Source organism: Glycine max, chromosome 19 (genome assembly GCF_000004515.6).
Source record: "Glycine max cultivar Williams 82 chromosome 19, Glycine_max_v4.0, whole genome shotgun sequence".
Lineage (NCBI taxonomy): Eukaryota > Viridiplantae > Streptophyta > Magnoliopsida > Fabales > Fabaceae > Glycine > Glycine max.
The window spans coordinates 27,781,690-27,800,773 of NC_038255.2; the positions used below are offsets into that span (position 1 = coordinate 27,781,690).

Genomic DNA, 19,084 nt, shown 5'->3' on the forward strand with positions numbered 1-19,084 from the left:
GGAGAAGGTAGAAATTCAACTATAATTAAAGGTGTAAAACCTATTGGATGCGGCATAAGTGATTAGTAGTTTTGGCCCTTTAAATATATAACAGATTTTATTTCTAATTATGTGAATAGAATAAAATAATATTAATGGGAAAATGAGTTACCCCTTAATTGATACTCTATTTCTTTGGGGATAACTAATAAATCTCTTGACTTTGAACTGAAGTGACACAGTGTTTTGAAAAAAGAAAAAATTAGAGTTGTCAATATATGATAGATGTCCTGTATAATATGTGAATATATCATCACCCATAATTTTATTATATGAAAAACTACTTAAGAGAAAGTAATAGTTTGATGATTAAATTTGTGGTTTATTCAACAACCAAACGAAACAAGAAAACATGTAATGCTATAAAGTTCGGATTAAATCAGACTTTTTTTTGAAACAGGATTAAACTAGACTAAGTTCAATATTGACAAAAAAAACTGCGTCTAAGGAGTAATTTTAATTGTTTTTATTTTAGTAATTTATGGTGTAATTGTAATTTTTTAATTGACTAACTTCTTTTTTTAATTAAGTAAATTTAGTTTCATTATCATTTTTATGCTCAAAGTTTTACAATTTTCATTTTCTATTTAAAATATTCACAAAGTGAATTGATTAAACTATTTTAAATCTTTTTCTATTTAAAACTCACTAACTATCAAATTTCATTCAAAATAGAAAATTTCACATTTTCCTCGTTAAATCCTAATTTTTTATTGCAAAACATATTTACTAAATTTTAAATTTATAAACATTTAATGTTATTTTATATTTTAAATCTATAAAGAAAAACCAAAATGTTGGTATAATGAAGCATATTTATTTAATAGTTTTAGGTAAAAACAATTATCAATAGGACCAAATCTATAAAGTTTTAAAAATAGATCAACGTTTCACAATATGGAAGTTTAATATCTTCTATGCATAATTTAAAGTAAAGACACTAAAAGTATTACTATTTTTTAAGTTAAAAAAAAAGAGAGAAAAATAGCACAAATGCACAATTCATTGAGTAACCCTGTAACGGCCCATCCTCATAAGCAAAAAATCAAACACCAAAATGGCATCGTTTTAGTGGTGAGAACTAGGGAAAAAAAAACACGTACAATGAAATGAAATAGAAGAAAAACCCTTCACTCATTCGCCGAACCCTGAAGAATACTGCTTTCTGAACCCGTGATAGTGAACGCGAAGAACACCTTCCTCTTCGCACTTAGCATAGTCGCATAGTTCTGAAATTCGACGCTCAGAGTAAGTTATTTGAATCTCTACATTTGTGTTCTAAGAATGCCTTTTTCTCTTTTGGGTTTTTGTTTATGGATTAACTTTACTTTTAAGTCTATTTTAGTTGTGAATTCTTTAAATAAGTTCTGATTTTAGTGCGTCTGTTCTGTGTTGTAGACCCATTAGTTTTCAAAAGATTTGAGGTGTAAAATAAGATAATATAATTGCAAGCTGTTATCATCCCTCAAAGTGTAATGTTTTTAACATTAGCTTCAATAAAATCCCATTGACCATTCCTGAATGCGATTCCAATTTCAAAACATATATTTGAACTCATTTGTATGCTTATTTTGGTTTTCAGTTGCTATTCGGCGCCAATATAACTAAACTGGGAACTCCTTCTATATTACTTTGAAAAAATACTGTGAACAAAAGTCTGTCTAAGCATTTAATTGTTTTTTTTTTATCAGCCTATAAATTAAAATGCATTAAAGATGGCACAAGGGGTACCCAACCCTTTACAGATCGCTAATTAACAACCAGAAACAAACTTATACAGCGACATATACATATATGACTGTCCCACCAAAACACTTAATACCCCTAATTCCAATTTGCTGCCCAGCGGCATGACTTTTGTATTGTAATTCCCTTGTTTTACCATTTGAAGAGCTTCTTTATTCACATTGCCTCCAAACAGTACCTTCAGTGGTTGTTATACACGTAACAGGACACTTGTAGCAGCCCTTGTGTATCTTGTTCCACATCTTTTTTTTTTTACCTTTCAGGCTGCTCATCTGTGTTGCTACAGGTTCCTTAGGCATAGCATTGGCTCCACTGACCCTTGATCGTATGAATATGGAAATCCTACCACCTTTGATTTTAGCCTGGACCGTGCTCTCAAAATGATCAAGTCTATGACTTGCTCAGCATTCACTTCTGCATTATTAAACACAGTTGCCTTCCTTTGTAACGATAATGACCAGATTGTTGATAACCCAACTGTCCACCAAATTTCCCTCCCTAAAAAGTTGAGACCATGTTGCCAAAAGTGTGGCCTGCACTCTATCGGTAATGCCAATTCAAGTCCAATCCAAGAGTAGCATTTCTTCCAAATCTGGTATGAAACTTCAAATGAAAAAGTAAGATGGTTTGCCGATTCCTCCTTTTCTTAGCAGAATTGCAGAATGTACATCTGTCATCACCATACAAGCCACCAATATTTGTCTTGAGGATTTTTCCTTAGTTTGTATCCTATCCAAAGATAATCTCCAAGAAAAAGCCAGCACTTTAGGTGGTTCAGGAATCTTCCACAGTCATTTAAAGAAAGCTGCATCTTCATTAGTTGTCTGATAGTGCAACATAGCATATGCATCCCTAACCAAATACACGTCATACCGCCTTTCCATTTCCTCCTATATCTGAAATCTCTTTTCGGATTTGTTGTGTTTTTCTTCTTTATTTCTGCATAGTAACCAAATAGATAAAACAATGCTTAGCTTCAATCAATGACTAGAATGAGCAAAAGATCGTTTTTGTTATGTTCAACTGCAAGAACTTGGGATGGGGAGAGGGATAGGTGGCTTAGTGGATGATGAATGGATCTAGTGTCAAGGGGAGTTCCCTGTGGCTTTGACAATTCATGTATGATCTGATAGTCAACGTGTTCTTCTCTTTTATAAATAAAAATAGTCCTCTCTACCTGTCTATGTGTGTGTGTGTGTGTGTGTGTGTATAGTGTTCTAATTGATGCATTGGCATTTGGTAGTTTGGTAGAACCTTGACTAAGTCTATGATTGAATTGAATTGCATTGGTTTTAAGTAATCATGAATGATACTTACATTGGCTTCTGAATTCTCACACTAAAAGTCTAAAACTGCAACTTCTCTTTTGATTCGACACTTACTTGTTCTCTGTCTCCCTGTCTCATACTACTTTCTATCCCTTTTCAATCTCACTATTTTATACAGTTGGTGAATCCAGAGGTGAAAGTTTATTTTTTGAATTGTGAGGTAGATTGACCAAATAAACAGAGTCAAAAATGAAGATGGTAACTGCTTTCACCGGCAACATGAAGGTAATTAAATTTTCAAGAACTTGTGTAGTTAGGTACGTAGGTTGTACAGATAGGCATAGGGTTTGTCAAAAGGGACCCCCCTCCACCAATGGTTAGATAAGTCTTAGTAATATATGCTATATGCTAAAACTGCATCATTTTTTGAATTCAATTTTCATAGTTATTTTCACTTTATTCTCAGAAAGCTGCTGCTGGACTTAGACGCATTAATCTTGATGGTCTTCGATGGAGGGTTTTTGATGCAAAGGGCCAGGTGAGTCTGCAGCTTTTTTCTTGATCCTTCTCTTGAAAGCTAACATAGAGTGACTATGTGCCCATGATATGATGTTTCTGATGTCAAGTTAAAGCAGTTTTCCTGGAGTGTAGGATTAAAAAAAGTAGTGTTGAACTCAAAACACACGTCATAGTTTCATTTTGGTTATGTTTGGACTGATGCATTGGAAATGGATGGAATGGAACCAAATGGAATAGAATCACATCAATTGCCATTGTTTGGCATGTTTAAAATAGGAGATACTTCTATTTTCTCTCCCCTAGTGCAGGATGCAATTGGGTGGAACTAAGTTATTATGCATTCTCCTTAATCATCATTCTGTTCACTTCTATATGGGTGAATATTTTTTATATTCCATCTTAGATTATTCAATTGTGTGGCAATTTTATTCTAATTCATTCCACACCACTCTATCCCATTCTACCCATCATTAGATATGCAAACATTGCCTTTGTGATTCCTTATGCATTTTTTTAGCATTTGCATATCACAAAAGTATAAAATGTGAGAGTGGTTAATGAAATTCTTTGCAAACATTCAGCTCATTGGCTTGCATATCATGTAAGACTGGGATTGAAAGTCAAATCCTATGAGGAGTTATCAACAGAATAAGACAATTCAATTTCATGGAGGTTCGTTTCATTTGATATCATCCAGAATGAATATCGATCTTTTGCAATATCTAGTTATAAAGTCAGCTCCGAAGGGATCATATAATTTGCCTAAATTATCACTACTAGTTACTTCTCCGGAGGATATAACCATTACTCAGTTTTAGTGAAGCCTTTTGAAACAAATTATTCCATGAATAAGTTACAACATATAATCAAATGCCAATTGAGTTCATACCGACGGCTAGCCAAGCTTCTATCATCTTGCACACTTTTGATTGGCATTTAGAGTGTAATCAATTACTGAGCAATTTGCTTATTTGTCTTGAGACCATTTTGCTAATACAAGTGTTCCTTTTATATAGGTTCTTGGGAGGTTAGCATCTCAAATAGCTACTGTAGTTCAAGGAAAGGATAAGCCAACTTACACACCTAATCGTGATGATGGAGACATGTGCATTGTTCTTAATGCAAAAGATATTTGTGTGACTGGGAGAAAACTTACAGACAAGGTCTACTACTGGCATACAGGGCAAGTGCTTTGCATTTGTACTATTAGATAGAAGTGATGAAATATTATTTGATTGTTTTGGGCTCCTTATAAATCAAATGGTTTTTTTCTGGTTAAGATGCCTATCTTCTATGTTCTTCCAATTGTATTTTCATTGCCGTTTTTTATTTGGTTTCATATGCTCTTTAATTTTCAGTATTATCCAGTCTATTTTGACATTAGGTCACTGTATGTAGGTATATTGGCCACCTCAAGCAAAGGACTCTAAAGGATCAAATGGCCAAAGACCCTACTGAAGTCATTCGCAAAGCTGTTCTGCGTATGCTCCCTAGAAACAAACTACGTGATGTAAGTGCTACCTAGACCACTGTTTTGTTTTTTGGGTGGGATTTTGAGCTGAATATGGAATTTTGACTTCGTTGCTAGTTGTTTAGAATGAGAGTTTTTTTTTTTTTTTTTTCATGTTTGGTTTGGATATTTCAAGGTAGAATATCATTTGAGACAAAAAAAAAAAAAGAAAATCCTTTGAACAATATGCAATGACATTCTAAGGATGGTAGTTGGTAGGTTAAGATTCCAGAATTGTTTCCTCTTGTGGGAATCAAATCTTACAGAAGTTACTAATGGGTAGCTGTTGTGGTGGACAAAATCTTGAGGTTTAACAATGGTTTTCCATAAAGATACCTACAAGCAACATTACACATTTATTTACCAAGTGCATCCCATGATTTTAAAAAAGATCTCTACTTTTATACTTCCAAATTAATTGTAACTATAAAACCCAAACAAATTCAAAACTTTAAAAATCTATTCTTTCAGCCTCAATTCTTTTACAATATCTAACCCACACAGTCCCATTATAATTTGAAGCCAAAGTGTAGATGGAAAGGTGGATGGGTGGTAATAGAAAGGTTATTATATCAAAGACAAAAGTTTGCCCCATTGCAAGGTTAGGGTATGCCGCAAGCCTAGTGTAGATGACCTACCAATGAAAAGGAATTGAACCCATGACCTTTTCTGTTGTCTTTTGATGTTGATCGATCTACTAGTCGTGCCAAGTGCCAAACCTTGTTGGCTAATTCAGGAATTGTTCCTTTTATTTATCATTTAATCCAACAGTATTGCTTTAGTACTTTACTAGCACTCAGGTTCTGAAAAAGAGAATAGGATTGGGGAATACTGTTATCAGTGCGTATAAAAATCATCAGGACATTATCATAAATGTCCAAAGATGAAGTATCATTGACCCTTTGGTAAAGGATGGTTTTCTTAATAGCTTGTGGTTTTCAATTATTTTTATTTTCATTTGGTTAGAACTTTTTCTGATATTTTTTGTTCCTTATAATATTGAATAACTGATATTGTAAGTTGTATTTACTTGCATTATTGTTAATGGATATAGGACAGGGATCGAAAATTAAGGATCTTTCCTGGCAGTGAGCACCCGTTTGTTGATCGCCCACTTGAACCTTATGTGATGCCTCCTAGAAGTGTACGAGAAATGAGGCCGCGAGCAAGGCGTGCCATGATTCGAGCACAGAAGAAGGCTGAGCAGCAACAACAGAAGGCTGATGGAATGAAGAAGGGCAAAAATGGAGAAGCCCAGGAAGAAAGTGCATGAAGATGCAATTTTGCTCAAGAAAGATGACACTGACCATTGGTTATCGTTGAAATTTGAAGCCATGTTAGCAATCCTACAATGCCCTATTGAATTGTGTTTGAAATTTTTTTATTTTACAAGTCTTTTAGTAAGAGCATAGCTTAAGAGCATGATTGATTTACATTAGCCGTTTCGTGCGTCCTTTTCAGTAATAATTTTCTTAAGTTCAAGCTTAGAAGTTTAGACTAACTAGCATTTTGGTCGTCAGCTACTTCCTTCACTGTCAAACAGTGCCACAGTGCATTCAAGTTGTCGAAATTGCTTTTCTGTGTTTTCTCTTCCCTTGTTAGTGGTTAATGGTTTTTCCTTGGTAATATCTCTTTGCAAGTCAATATTATTCATTTGAATCTTTGGCTATTCCTTGATTTAGATATGACTTCAGTATGTTTGTAGTTGTTCAAATTTGTGCACTTTTAATTTTGGTCCCCTAATTAGAAATATGTTATTTTTAGTCTCTTAAATTTATGAAATATTTTTTTAATCTCCCAAAATGAATTTGAAGACTTAAAAGAGCAGATCTTTAGTCTCCAAAATGAAATTGGGAAACTAAAAACATTTCATGAATTTGAAGGATTAAAGAGAAATTTTTTAATTGGGGATCAAAACCAAAAAGTGCCCCAAATTTAAAGGCCTTTAGATATTTGATGTCACCGCCTTACTCTGCTATTGGCATTCAACTTTTATTGTAAGCACGTATTGATTATTGGCATTTTAACATCCACAAGATGTGCACGTATACAATTTTCTTTTTGGTACATTTTGTTTTTGTACGTGTGCACGTATACGAGTAGTACAATGTAATATGATGTTGTCTTTTGCATTTTTTTAATACTGTAGGTTATTTGCGTCAGGCTGCATAAATTAGTAACAAGAACTAGGACAAGCTACTCATTTCTAATTTAAATGCTATACTTTAACAAATATTTATTTACATCTTAATTATAATTTAATATTCTGCCAATGTGTAGAAAATATTGACATAAAATTATATCATGGGATAAAGTAAAAGTACGGTTTGACTGAGTTAAATATTTTTGGTTGTGATATTGAAAATTTATATTTGATAGTATCTATATAAATAATTTTGATTTATTTCATAACAATTAAATTGTGATTACTATTTTATAAAATTATAAGCATGAATATTTAATGTAACATACTCACACGTTTCACATAATGTAAGAAGCTTAAATTCAAATTTACCAATTAAATATTTAACGAGTTTAATGTCTATACAATATGTACTATCAATGTAAAATAATGTTATAGTATCATCCAATCATAAACTATCATTTGAATTATTTTTAAATAATTATTTTAAAATCCAACAAACTCATTATATAAGTTAGATTGTGAATTGATGATTGTGTTTTATATTTTAATATATAATCATTTTTCTCATGTTTACTAAAATGAATAATTTTATCATTTAAGGACTGAAACCAAAAATATTGTTGGATATAGAAACTAAGTCTATAACAAATTATAAATTGTCTAATGTTTTATACTAATCTAACTTTACTTATTTTACAATTGAGGTAACATGGAAAATAAATAATTCTTTTGAACCACTTATACTAGGAGGGGGCAAAAAGTTTGTAAGAACCAGTGTTCCTGTCAAATTATGTTAGGTGAACTTTAAACCCTTTTTTTTAATGCAACCATATATAAGCAACTTAATGTAGTTTATATATTAATTAAATTTTATTTAACAAAAATTCTAGGTAAAATTGACGTGAGGTTATCCTTATCTCTGGTAAACCACAATACATTATTTAGTTTAGGTTTCTTTTCTTAATTTATAAATTTATAACTATAAATTTAGTGCAACCTTAAATAATTTGACATTTCTCTTTCTATAGTTATTTAGAATTAGTTTACTTAATCGAAATGAGCAACCGTGCTCATGAAGGTTTTATTCTCACCAGTTTGTTAAGTTCACCTCAAACTTTTTCAAAAATAAATTTTTGATGGAAGTGCCCCATTTTTGCTTCTTGCACCGCCAAAAATACTTTAATAGATAAAAATATCCGAAACGGATGCTTATGATACACCTCTCTTCTATTTTCTCTCTCATTTTAACAAACAAAATCTCTTCTAAATCCTGATCACTTGTGTTGTGTGCTCTCCCTTACGATTATTGAAGACCAAACAACAAAGGCACTAACTCCTTCTGGAATTGGCGTTGAAGCCCACCGGCAGAATCAGGCAACCCCTTTCACTTCCGAAGAAGTTGATTAACTGAATCCTGTCTCGTTTGTGCCCCTTGATTAGATTTGTTCATTCCTCATGGGAATCCGAAGAACTTAAGATTGTTATTTTACCTTATAGCTACTTTGGTTACTTACTAAGACAAGAAAAACTCCATCAAAGCACAATTATCATTATCTAAGGAATAATGACATCATTCAATGGCTTCCATGTTGTTGTGACTTTTGCACTAAATTTTAATTTACTAATCAATACATTACTTTCTCTTAAAACTACCCAACCATCCCAAAATCCTTCCAATGACATTAATTATGCGCCAAGGCCTTTGTCTGCGTACGTATAGTATCTAATTAATTGTGCAAGAAAGGTAAAGTCACATTGTGATGATCAATTTTTTGTTCAATACGCTTGTTAGTGATCAAATAGTTAGCAACCATTGTTGTGAATGACATGGGAAAATCTTGTTTCATAGGCATCACAAAATATTTGTTGGAATCACCAATGTCCAAGCAAAACCAAACTCAAATTTTGAGTAGGTGCGAGAAGGTTTGAAATTATTATACACCGATTAGTTCATCATTATTAGTCTATGTCTTACATTCAAGGTATATAATAAAAGAGAAGGCCGTAGAAATCTCTAAAATGTCCATGACTGAGAGCTTGACATGTGACACTTTTGTTGGTTTTTTTGGTGATTTTACCCCTCCAACTTTGGGCTTAATCTTCTGCCACCTGACTTGCTGTGTTGTATTTGTTTTTGTTGTGTTGTCTTTGTTTTTTGTTGGTTGCTCCACGTGCTGAATCCAGAGACACATTTGCGTGAATGCTTCCTGGTTGCTCCACTATTTCTCTTTCTTCCTTTCATTTGCATTAATGTTTCCTGTGTCTGGATCCATGCATGCTTTAATTCTTTAACAACTACTAATTTGTTTCTTCTGTTTTCCTTATTTTGCTTGGTTCGTTTGCTTTGTTTTTTCTTAATTTTTGCTATTTTCAGTTCCAGTTGAGTTTGCCAGCTACTATGGATTTCCATTTTCATGCACGGTTTGTATCAGTTGATTTGCTGGGCTTTTCTCCAGGTTGTTCTCCTTTGTTTTTGGGTTTCTTTTGTTGCATGCTTGTTGTGTCCTTTTATTTCCTCTGTTTTGTGGTTTATTACGTGTGCTTTTTGGATTTTTACTTTGCTTTTCTATTTGAGACTGTTTCCATTTGTTTTGCAGTTTAGTTTGGTACGATGTTCTCTTTGGTTGTGGCGAGTGAAGGTAATACCTTTGAACATAGGCATCAACTTTGGTTTGGTCTTCCTTTTGGTTGTACAATTTTGGGAAATAAATCCCCTGTTTTATGTCTAACTTTTGAGGCGGTTGATGTTTGAAATGGGTTCTTTGGCTTAAATTTTTTTTTTGTTTTTTTTTGTTGGTGTTTTCCTGAGATTTTTCCCTTTTTCTGAATGCATGGTTGGGTTTTTTGTATCATTGTCTTTCAGTTAGTTTCTGCTACGATTTGTTTCCTACAAATTGTGGGTGTGTTTTGATTATAAACTGATACATTGACGATTGTTTGTTTCTATATTTTTTTGGTGTAATGTTGACACTTGCATGTCTATTATACAGTCGTGCCCACAGGTTGGCTGATTCCTATAGATGTTTGCCTTTTCTTATGCATGCATATTATATACTATCTTGCACTCTGTAGGATGATTATTGGTTGCAGTTCTTAGAGTACTTGAATGAGCCTGAAAATGATGTTGCAACTGGCTTGCTGGCTTGCTTTTGTTTTCTACCATGTAGATTATTGATGAAATGGGTTCTAAGTTATGTGTTTGGTCAAATGCCTAAATGAAGTTTTATTTTGGTCATTTTATTGTTGTGTTGCCTTTGTTTTCTGTTGGTTGCTCCACCTGTAGAATTCTATTTTCCTTATTTTGCTTCCTTTGTTTGTTTTTTTTTCCTTGATTTTTCCTATTTTCAGTTCTAGCTGAGTTTTGTAGCTGCTATGGTCTTCCATTTTTATGCAGGGTTGATCACTTGATCCAATGGTTAGGTTGGTAAGATGTTGCCACCGTGGTTCAATTCTATTTAACTTGGATATCTATGCATTTATGGTTTCCTTGGTTTTCTTTTTTTTTTTCCCTTAATTTTTCGAGTTTCCAATTCCAGCTGAGTTGGCCACCTGCTATGGTCTTCCATTTTTTCGCAGTATTGAGTCAATGGTTAGGTTGGTAAGATGTTGTCGCCGTGGTTCAATTATATTTAATATGTATGCATTTATGGTTATTTTGTTTGGTCATCATAAAACCAAGTTAGCATCAATAATGAAATGTTGTTTCTGTTCCCTTATGATCTTATTTGTGAACTTTTGGGGTTGTTGATGTTGGCATTTGAACAGGATCAAGAAAATTGGAAGATAGGTAACATGTGGTCATGTACATTGTTGGCTTGCTTTTGTTTTCTTCCATGTATATTGTATGTGTTTGGTCAAATGCCTAAATGAAGTTTTATTTTGGCAATTTTATTGTTGTGTTACATTTGTTTCCTGTTGGCTGCTCCACCTGCAGAATTCTGTTTTCCTTATTTTGCTTCGTCGGTTTGTTTTTTTCCTTAGTTTAACGTGTTTTCAGTTCCAGTTGAGTTTGCCAGCTGCTATGGTCTTCCATTTCTATGCAGGGTTGACCCAATGGTTAGGTTGGTAAGATATTGCCGCTGTGGTTCAATTAAATTCAATTATATTCGATCCAACGTATATAATAAAAGAGAATGCCATAGAAAACCCTAAAATGTCCATGGTTGAGAGCTTGACATGTGGCACTTTTGTTGGGTTTTTGGTGATTTTACCCCTGTAGCTTTGTGGTTGTTTATGTTGCCATTTAAACAGGATCAAGAAAATCGGTAACAAAGTATCATGTGGTCATGCCTGGTATGTTTTCTAATATCTCTCCATATCTGGTATGTGTTGGTTGTTATTTAATCGGTCAAAATCACATTGTTGTGTTGTTCTCCAATGCGAAATTAGGGAAGGTCGGTGCATACTATCATATAGAGATTGTTGTTTTCCCTGTTAACCTCATGGAGTTGATGGTTTGCTTTCTGATTGGTGTAGTATCCTACCCATGCTTAACTGGCAATTCCTTGAAGCCAATTATGAAATTAACTACCTTTCTGGGGTAAATGTGTTCTCTGTGTTTGCTATTTGTTAGGTTCAATTCAAACCTGTTACTAACTCAAATCAGAGTGTTGTGCTCACTTTCCCCACTAATAATTTGTGTAACTATCAGCACCATTTATAGGATTATTGTGGGTAACAATTAAATGGTTGCTATTTTGCCCTAAGTCCTTCTGGGGTAAATGTGTTCTTTGTGTTTGCTATTTTCGCCTAAGTCCTTCTCTCCACACCAAATGGTTGTTGTGACTGCAATTATCATCTCTGTGTTATTGCAGGTGGGGAATCGCATTATGAGCGAGCACTACACGTTACAATTTATTGCCGCATTCCACAACGACAAGGTGATATTCGACTTCTCTTTTACTCATATTGTTTTTTCTGCTAATTCTTTTGATCTGATACATAACACTTACCATTACCACATTTTCTGGGCAGGACTATATAAAAATACCAGCATCCTATCATGAACAGTGGCCACCCCACTACCCGGACTTTGCCCGCTTTGACTATAACGAGGCCTCATACCAGATATGACTCAGACAGGATCGAGGAAGATTGTTCTTTGCTTATGGCCTCAAACACCTGAGAAAACACTTAGGCATCTACGAGTCAGTAACCATCAACTTTATGGCATGTGAACACAGATGGATTTTTAACCTCCATTTCACTCCTCCGCTGGAACAACAAGCATGCGGCAGATCCCTACTAGCAGCTAGAATGCATGTCTGGACTCTTGAACTCACACAGTCCTTGCTTGGTGATCCTAAACCATTGGTAATCTATATTTACTACTTTTAGATTATAATCACATTTTTACCCCAAAAAAATGAACTCAGTCAAATTTTTTGTTCAGGTGCTTCCACCTCTTGCAACAATACATCTTCCTTCTTGTGGTTTTCATATGACGATTTTAAGAAGGTTCGACCCTCCATTGCAATGGCCTGTCCTTCCAGTTGACCTTGGCTTTCATGACAAGTGTGTTGCCCAACCATGGTACCGGTTTCTCGCTGAAGGTGATTTTGTGCATGGAGACGAGCTTTCATTCTACTATAGGCCTTTTGACGATATTTGGGAAGTAGTTATTAGGAAACAAAGAAATTGGGGTGACAGTGATAGTGACTGAATTTTAATTTCTGCTTTGTCAGTTTATAAAACATGTTTGGTTAATTTTGATGCTCAATGCTACCTGAATTTAAAGTGTTAATCTTCTTAGTTTTATCCATGAAGTTGTTATGGACAATATTTATAAATTATATATTAAAGAAATTATGTTTTAAAGGCTTGCGTACTTAATGCTATTATACGTACTACATAGTTGGAAAAGTTCGGTATAAATATTTATCTTCTTAGATATCACATTAGGTGGCCAACCTCAATCTGACAATTGGAAATACCACTATTAGTTAGGCTGCAAAGATGTACCACAGCTAACCAAATTATAATCTTACCAAGCCAAAAAAAAAATATGACTCCTGTTGATCTTATTCATGTTATTTATTATTAACAATAAAAAGCATGCGTGGACAAAAAATAGATGACACACAATTTTTAAGTTTCAAAACTTAATCCTATTATACAAACTAGATTGTTCGGAAAATACAGTATTAATATTGATCTTCTTAAATTTCACATTATGTTCCCAAGCTCAATCTGACAATCCCAAATATCACTATTAGTTAGACTGCAAACATGAATCACCGCTAACAAAATTAAAATCTTACCAAGACAAAACAAATATGACTCCGATTGATCTTATTCATCTTATTTATTAATAACAATAAAGCATACGTGGAAACTATTCATCTTATATATTAACACATGGTACATTTGATGAATTTTTTAGCATTTCCGCATCACACTTCCAATTCTCTTGCTTAGTCCACATGTCTTCTTTTCCAACCTTGCTAATGATTATATTATTCCTGCAAAGCATTGATATTCAAATTCAAATGTTTGAAATTATCAAATATATAGAAGATAAACCCCAAACCAAAGTTAAACCATAACCCAAAGTGAGAAAAAAATAAGTATGAAAAGAAAAACACTTTTTTTTAGAAGAAAAATCCCAAACGAAAGTTAAACTATAAGTCAAACTGAGAAAAAATTAACATGAAAAAAACACTTTCTTTGCTGAGCAATTTTTTAAAAAACTTTGCCTAGCTCCTCTATAATAATAATAATAATAATAATAATAATAATAATAAACTAATAATGCTAATTAGAATTATAATAATAATCATAAAAAATGATAATAATAATAATAATAACAGTGATAATAGTACTAATAATAACACAAATATTATATATACGTGTTTGATTTAAAATCAAGAAAAATCCCAAACGAAAGTTAACCTATAAGTCAAACTGAGAAAAAATTAACATGAGAAAAAAACATTCTTTGCTCAACAATTTTTTAAGAAACTTTGCTTAGATCCTCTATTATAATAATAATAATAATAATAATAATAATAATAATAATAATAATAAACTAATTATGCTAATTAGAATTATAATAATAATCATAAAAAAAGAAAAAACAATGATAATAATAATAATAACAATAATAATAATACTAATAATAACACAAATATTATATATACCTGATATGTCATCATTTTCTCCTATTTCTTAACTCTTTTTGTCACCATTTTAATTACTGATTAGCCTTAATTATCAAATTAATTATGCAATTTTATCATTTGGGCCTATTGGACTAATTTTGTGTTTTTAATTTAATTTCAAAAGAATTATAAGCAATTGAGCTTGAATCCAGAATTGGACTTGGACTTGAAGAGAGCAGACAATTTTATCAAATCTTATCTTATCTAGATTTTATCTAATCTAGATATTATTTCATCTAGATCTTATCTTATCTTATTTAGATTTTATTTCATCTAGATTTTATTTTATCAAATCTTATCTTATCTTGTCTAGATTTTATTTTATTTATGGGCTTGGACTTAAAACAGATTTGTAAGCTTTGGGGCTGAAAATATATAACAGCACCAAGGCTCTAGTTTGAGGACTCTCTCTCTTCTTTTTCGTTTTTAGTTTTAGGCTTCTCTTCTTCTTTTAGACACTTTTTCGTTTTGGAAGAATAATTCTAGTTTTCTTCATTTTCTACTGATTAATGAAAGGCTAAGTCTCCAGCGTTGTTTTCTCTTTAGGATCAAGCACAGCTCTCTTTGAGGTTTTATTATTACTATTAAATTCTGATCAGCTTCTCCTCTTCACCAATTATTCTGTATTTGTTGCTATTAATCCATGGATGCTTAGTGCTTGATTAATTGTCTCTGTGCTTAATTTACGTTCATGTTTAATGATCGTTCATGATTAATTGGTGTATGTGTTGCTTAATCATATAATGAATGCCTTATGTTAAATTTCGCTTAGTAATTTAATTTAGGGTTGGATTAAGTGGTTGAACTGATAAAGGATAAATTCTCGTAACCTAGGATAAGAGACTTGCTTGTGAATCAAGGGGAAGCAACGTGTTTTAATTCTGATATTTTCTAATTCAAATCTATTCGCTGTTTAATTTACAAAAACAAACAACCCCCCCAATTCGTTACTGTTTTATTACTATCTGTTATGAACATTTGGTTGATCATTTCTCATTCGGAGACGACCTATGATCACTTTCTGGATACTGCATTTTTAATGTTTATTTGATTCGGGTACGGCCTCGATCAAATTTGGCGCCGTTGCCGGGGAGCAGTGGACCAAAGGTTCATAATAGCTAGTGATTCGTGTTTTAAGTTTAGTTGTTTTATGTTTACTTCTTTTGTTTAGTGTGTTCGTGTTGTGTTAGTGTGGTATTTTGTTTTATTTCATGTTTTGTTTTGCAATTTAGTAGTACCCCTTGTTCAGCGCTTTTCCTGTTTCAGTTTATTGTTTTGATGTGAATAGTGCTTAGCGACGGAATTAGAGACTGATTCTGCGTTACTGTTCACACAACATTACATTAGTGACGACTGTTTACATTTTAATTGGCGGTTTTTGTTTTGATAGTTAGGGTTGTTATTTTTGGCTGAATTTTTGTGTGGGAAGTTATTTTGACTCATATTTTGTGTGAAAAATACCAGGAACACTTGGTGTGGTTGGATTTGAGAGATTCAAAAAAAAATTTGAACTTAATTTTAGCAAAACTTAAAAGAGCGATAACTTTTGCTCCGGGTATCAGAACGACTATTATGATATATGTATTTGGGGTAGAAAAAAATTTCCCATACTTTCTAAACTTTCCTTAGGCAGTTTCCATAGTTAGACTTTGAATTTTTGTTTGAAATTTTTTGTGCTATCTTTTCATGATTTTAGGGTGTTCCTCAGCAAATTTTAGCTCATTTTGATATCGTTTGAGTATAGTTGTAGTTTTACCCCCTTGTTAGGTGCTTGTTGAGAAACACATTATTTGCTGCATATAGTGCATGACTAGGGGCAATCCAGGTGATTTACAACCCTTTGATCCTGAAATAGATAGAACCTTTCATAGATTAGTTAGGCATAGTGTGCATCCTGGTCATTCTGTGCATTTTGAACATTCTGAGCATTCTGTTGAGGGTGATTCTAAATATTCTGATTTTGAACATTCCACTACTAATTTTTATACTGAGAACATGGCTCAACCTCCACCTCGTGAGAGGACTCTAAGGGAGATGGTTGCACCTAATTTCACTTATGAAAGCTTGTGCATTCAATATCCTGATGAGGGTGTTCCATATGTTCTCAAGACTGGACTAATACATTTGCTGCCCAAGTTTCATGGTCTTGCAGGTGAAGATCCTCTTAAGCATCTTAAGGAGTTCCATATTGTTTGTTCCACCATGAAGCCCCCTGATGTCCAGGAAGATCATATCTTTCTAAAGGCTTTTCCTCATTCTCTGGAGGGAGTGGCAAAAGATTGGCTATACTACTTTACTCCCAAGTCCATTTTTAGCTGGGATGACCTTAAGAGGGTGTTCTTGGAGAAATTCTTCCCTGCATCTAGGACCACTGCCATCAGAAAAGACATTTCAGGCATCAGGCAACTTAGTGGAGAAAGCTTGTATAAGTACTGGGAAAGATTCAAGAAATTGGGTGCAAGCTATCCTCACCACTAGATTTCTGAGCAACTCCTTCTGCAGTATTTCTATGAGGGACTTAGCAACATGGAGAGGAGTATGATTGATGCTGCCAGTGGTGGAGCCCTTGGTGATATGACTCCTGCTGAGGCTAGGAATTTGATTGAGAAGATGGCTTCCAACTCCCAACAATTTAGTGCAAGAAATGATGTTATTTTTCTTAGAGGAGTCCATGAGGTGGCCACGGATTCATCTTCATCTACTGAAAATAAAAAGCTTGAAGGAAAACTTGATGCCTTGGTCAACCTAGTAACTCAGCTTGCCATGAATAAGAAATCTACACCTGTTGCAAGAGTCTGTGGTCTATGTTCTTCTGCAGATCACCATACAGATCTTTGTCCTTCTTTGTAGCAATCTGGAGTCAATGAGCAACCTGAAGCTTATGTTGCAAACATTTATAATAGACCCCCTCAATAGCAAAACCAACAACAACAGAATAATTATGATCTTTCAAGCAACAGATACAATCCAGGTTGGAGGAATCATCCAAATCTGAGATGGACAAGTCCTCCACAACAACAACAGCTTGTCCCTCCTTTTTAGAATGTTGCTGGCCCAAGCAAGCCATATGTTCCTTCCCCAATGCAGCAGCAACAACAACAACAAAGACAACAAGCAACTGAGGCTCCTCCTCAACCTTCCTTAGAAGAGTTAGTGAGGCAAATGACCATCCAGAATATGCAATTTCAGCAAGAGACAAGAGCCTTCATTCAGAGTCTGACAAATCAGATGGGGCAAATGGCTACTCAGATGAATCAAGCTCAGTCCCAAAATTCTGACAAATTGTCTTCACAAACTGTGCACAATCCGAAAAATGTGAGTGCCATCACCTTGAGGTCTGGCAACCAAATTCAAGTGCCTCCACAAGTAGCAGCACCTGCACCTGAACCTGAACCTGTCAAGCTTCATTCTACACCTGAAAAAGAGGATGAGATAATTGCACAAAAGAGAAAGCTTCTTAACAAAAAATTTCATGCAGGTGGACCTTCTTCTAGTAATTCTGACTTACAGCAGCCTCATATCCCTCTTCCATTCCCACCTAGAGCAATTCCAAACAAAAAAATGGAAGAAGTGGAAAAGGAAATCTTGGAGACCTTCAGGAAAGTAGAGGTGAACATACCTCTGCTAGATGCCATCAAGCAGATTCCAAGATACGCCAAGTTTCTAAAGGAGTTGTGCACCCACAAAAGGAAGCTCAAAGGCAATGAAAGGATTAGCATGGGCAGAAATGTGTCAGCATTGATAGGTAAATCTGTTCCTCACATTCCTGAGAAATGTAAGGACACAGGTACTATTTGTATACATTGCATTATTGGGAACAGTAAATTTGAGAATGCTAGGCTAGATCTAGGAGCATCAGTTAGTGTCATGCCTCTGTCCATTTTCAATTCTTTATCTCTTGGACCTTTGCAATCTACAGATGTGGTGATTCATTTGGCAAATAGAAGTGATGCTTACCCCGTAGGTTTCATAGAGGATGTGCTGATTCGGGTTGGTGAACTTATTTTTCCTGTTGATTTTTATGTTCTTAATATGGAAGAAGGATTTTCCCATGGTTCAGTTCCAATTATTTTAGGCAGGTCATTTATGAAAACAGCCCGAACCAAGATAGATGTTTATGCTGGCACATTGTCTATGGAATTTGGTGATATTGTTGTTCATTTTAACATTCTTGATGCCATGAAACATCCATCTGAGGATCATTCTATTTTTTGTGCTGAGATAATTGATCAGATTGTTGATAATTATATGTTTGATTTTGATTTTGGTAGGAAACATCCATTTTTATCTGATCTGCATACTTGTCATTCCTTATGCATTGAATCTGAATCTAAGTTTGAATTTGATTCTGTGTCTAATTTTTATGCTGAGAATGAATCTGAATTTGAATCTGGTTCTGATTTTCTGGGTGTCGTACCTCTTGATGTTGATTTTTTAGAGTCAGAATGCACTAACCATGTTGCAGGAAGTACATCTACTTCTGACTTGCTTTATGAGGTACAGGCTAAGGAACCTTCTTCTTCTCCTACCACGGTTCCTCCCACTGTTCAGCCATCACCCACACCAGAGTTGAAGCCCTTACCAGCAACCCTCAAATATGCTTACTTGGAGGACAAGGAAAAATTTTCAGTGATCATCTCTGCCTTCCTTGATGTTAAGCAAGAGGAGAAGTTGTTGCTAGTTCTCAAGAAGCACA

The 19,084-nt window shown here is 34.0% G+C and overlaps 1 protein-coding gene and 1 long non-coding RNA gene across 4 annotated transcripts; both read left to right on the plus strand.

The window, feature by feature from the left end:
• The first annotated feature begins 1,063 nt into the window (after window positions 1-1,063).
• LOC100799712 (50S ribosomal protein L13-like) lies at window positions 1,064-6,763 on the plus strand. 3 transcript variants are annotated; one of them, XM_006603662.4, is made up of 6 exons: window positions 1,064-1,287; window positions 3,232-3,338; window positions 3,520-3,591; window positions 4,589-4,755; window positions 4,971-5,082; window positions 6,137-6,668. In XM_006603662.4, the coding sequence occupies exons 2-6, from the start codon at window positions 3,303-3,305 to the stop codon at window positions 6,353-6,355; spliced, it is 606 nt and encodes a 201-aa protein (XP_006603725.1). In that variant the 5' UTR covers window positions 1,064-1,287; window positions 3,232-3,302; the 3' UTR covers window positions 6,356-6,668.
• Window positions 6,764-9,265: 2,502 nt separating this feature from the next.
• LOC106797253 (uncharacterized) lies at window positions 9,266-12,947 on the plus strand. The gene is made up of 3 exons (XR_005889836.1): window positions 9,266-12,108; window positions 12,203-12,541; window positions 12,621-12,947. It is a non-coding gene; the product is annotated as an uncharacterized lncRNA (long non-coding RNA).
• The last annotated feature ends 6,137 nt before the right edge of the window (window positions 12,948-19,084 follow it).

Coding starts and splice junctions, on each gene's coding strand:
- LOC100799712 (XM_006603662.4), top strand. CDS start 3,303: ATGAAGATGGTAACTGCTTTCACCGGCAACATGAAG. Junction 3,592..4,588: donor TTTTTGATGCAAAGGGCCAG/GTGAGTCTGCAG, acceptor CCTTTTATATAG/GTTCTTGGGAGGTTAGCATC. Junction 5,083..6,136: donor CTAGAAACAAACTACGTGAT/GTAAGTGCTACC, acceptor TAATGGATATAG/GACAGGGATCGAAAATTAAG.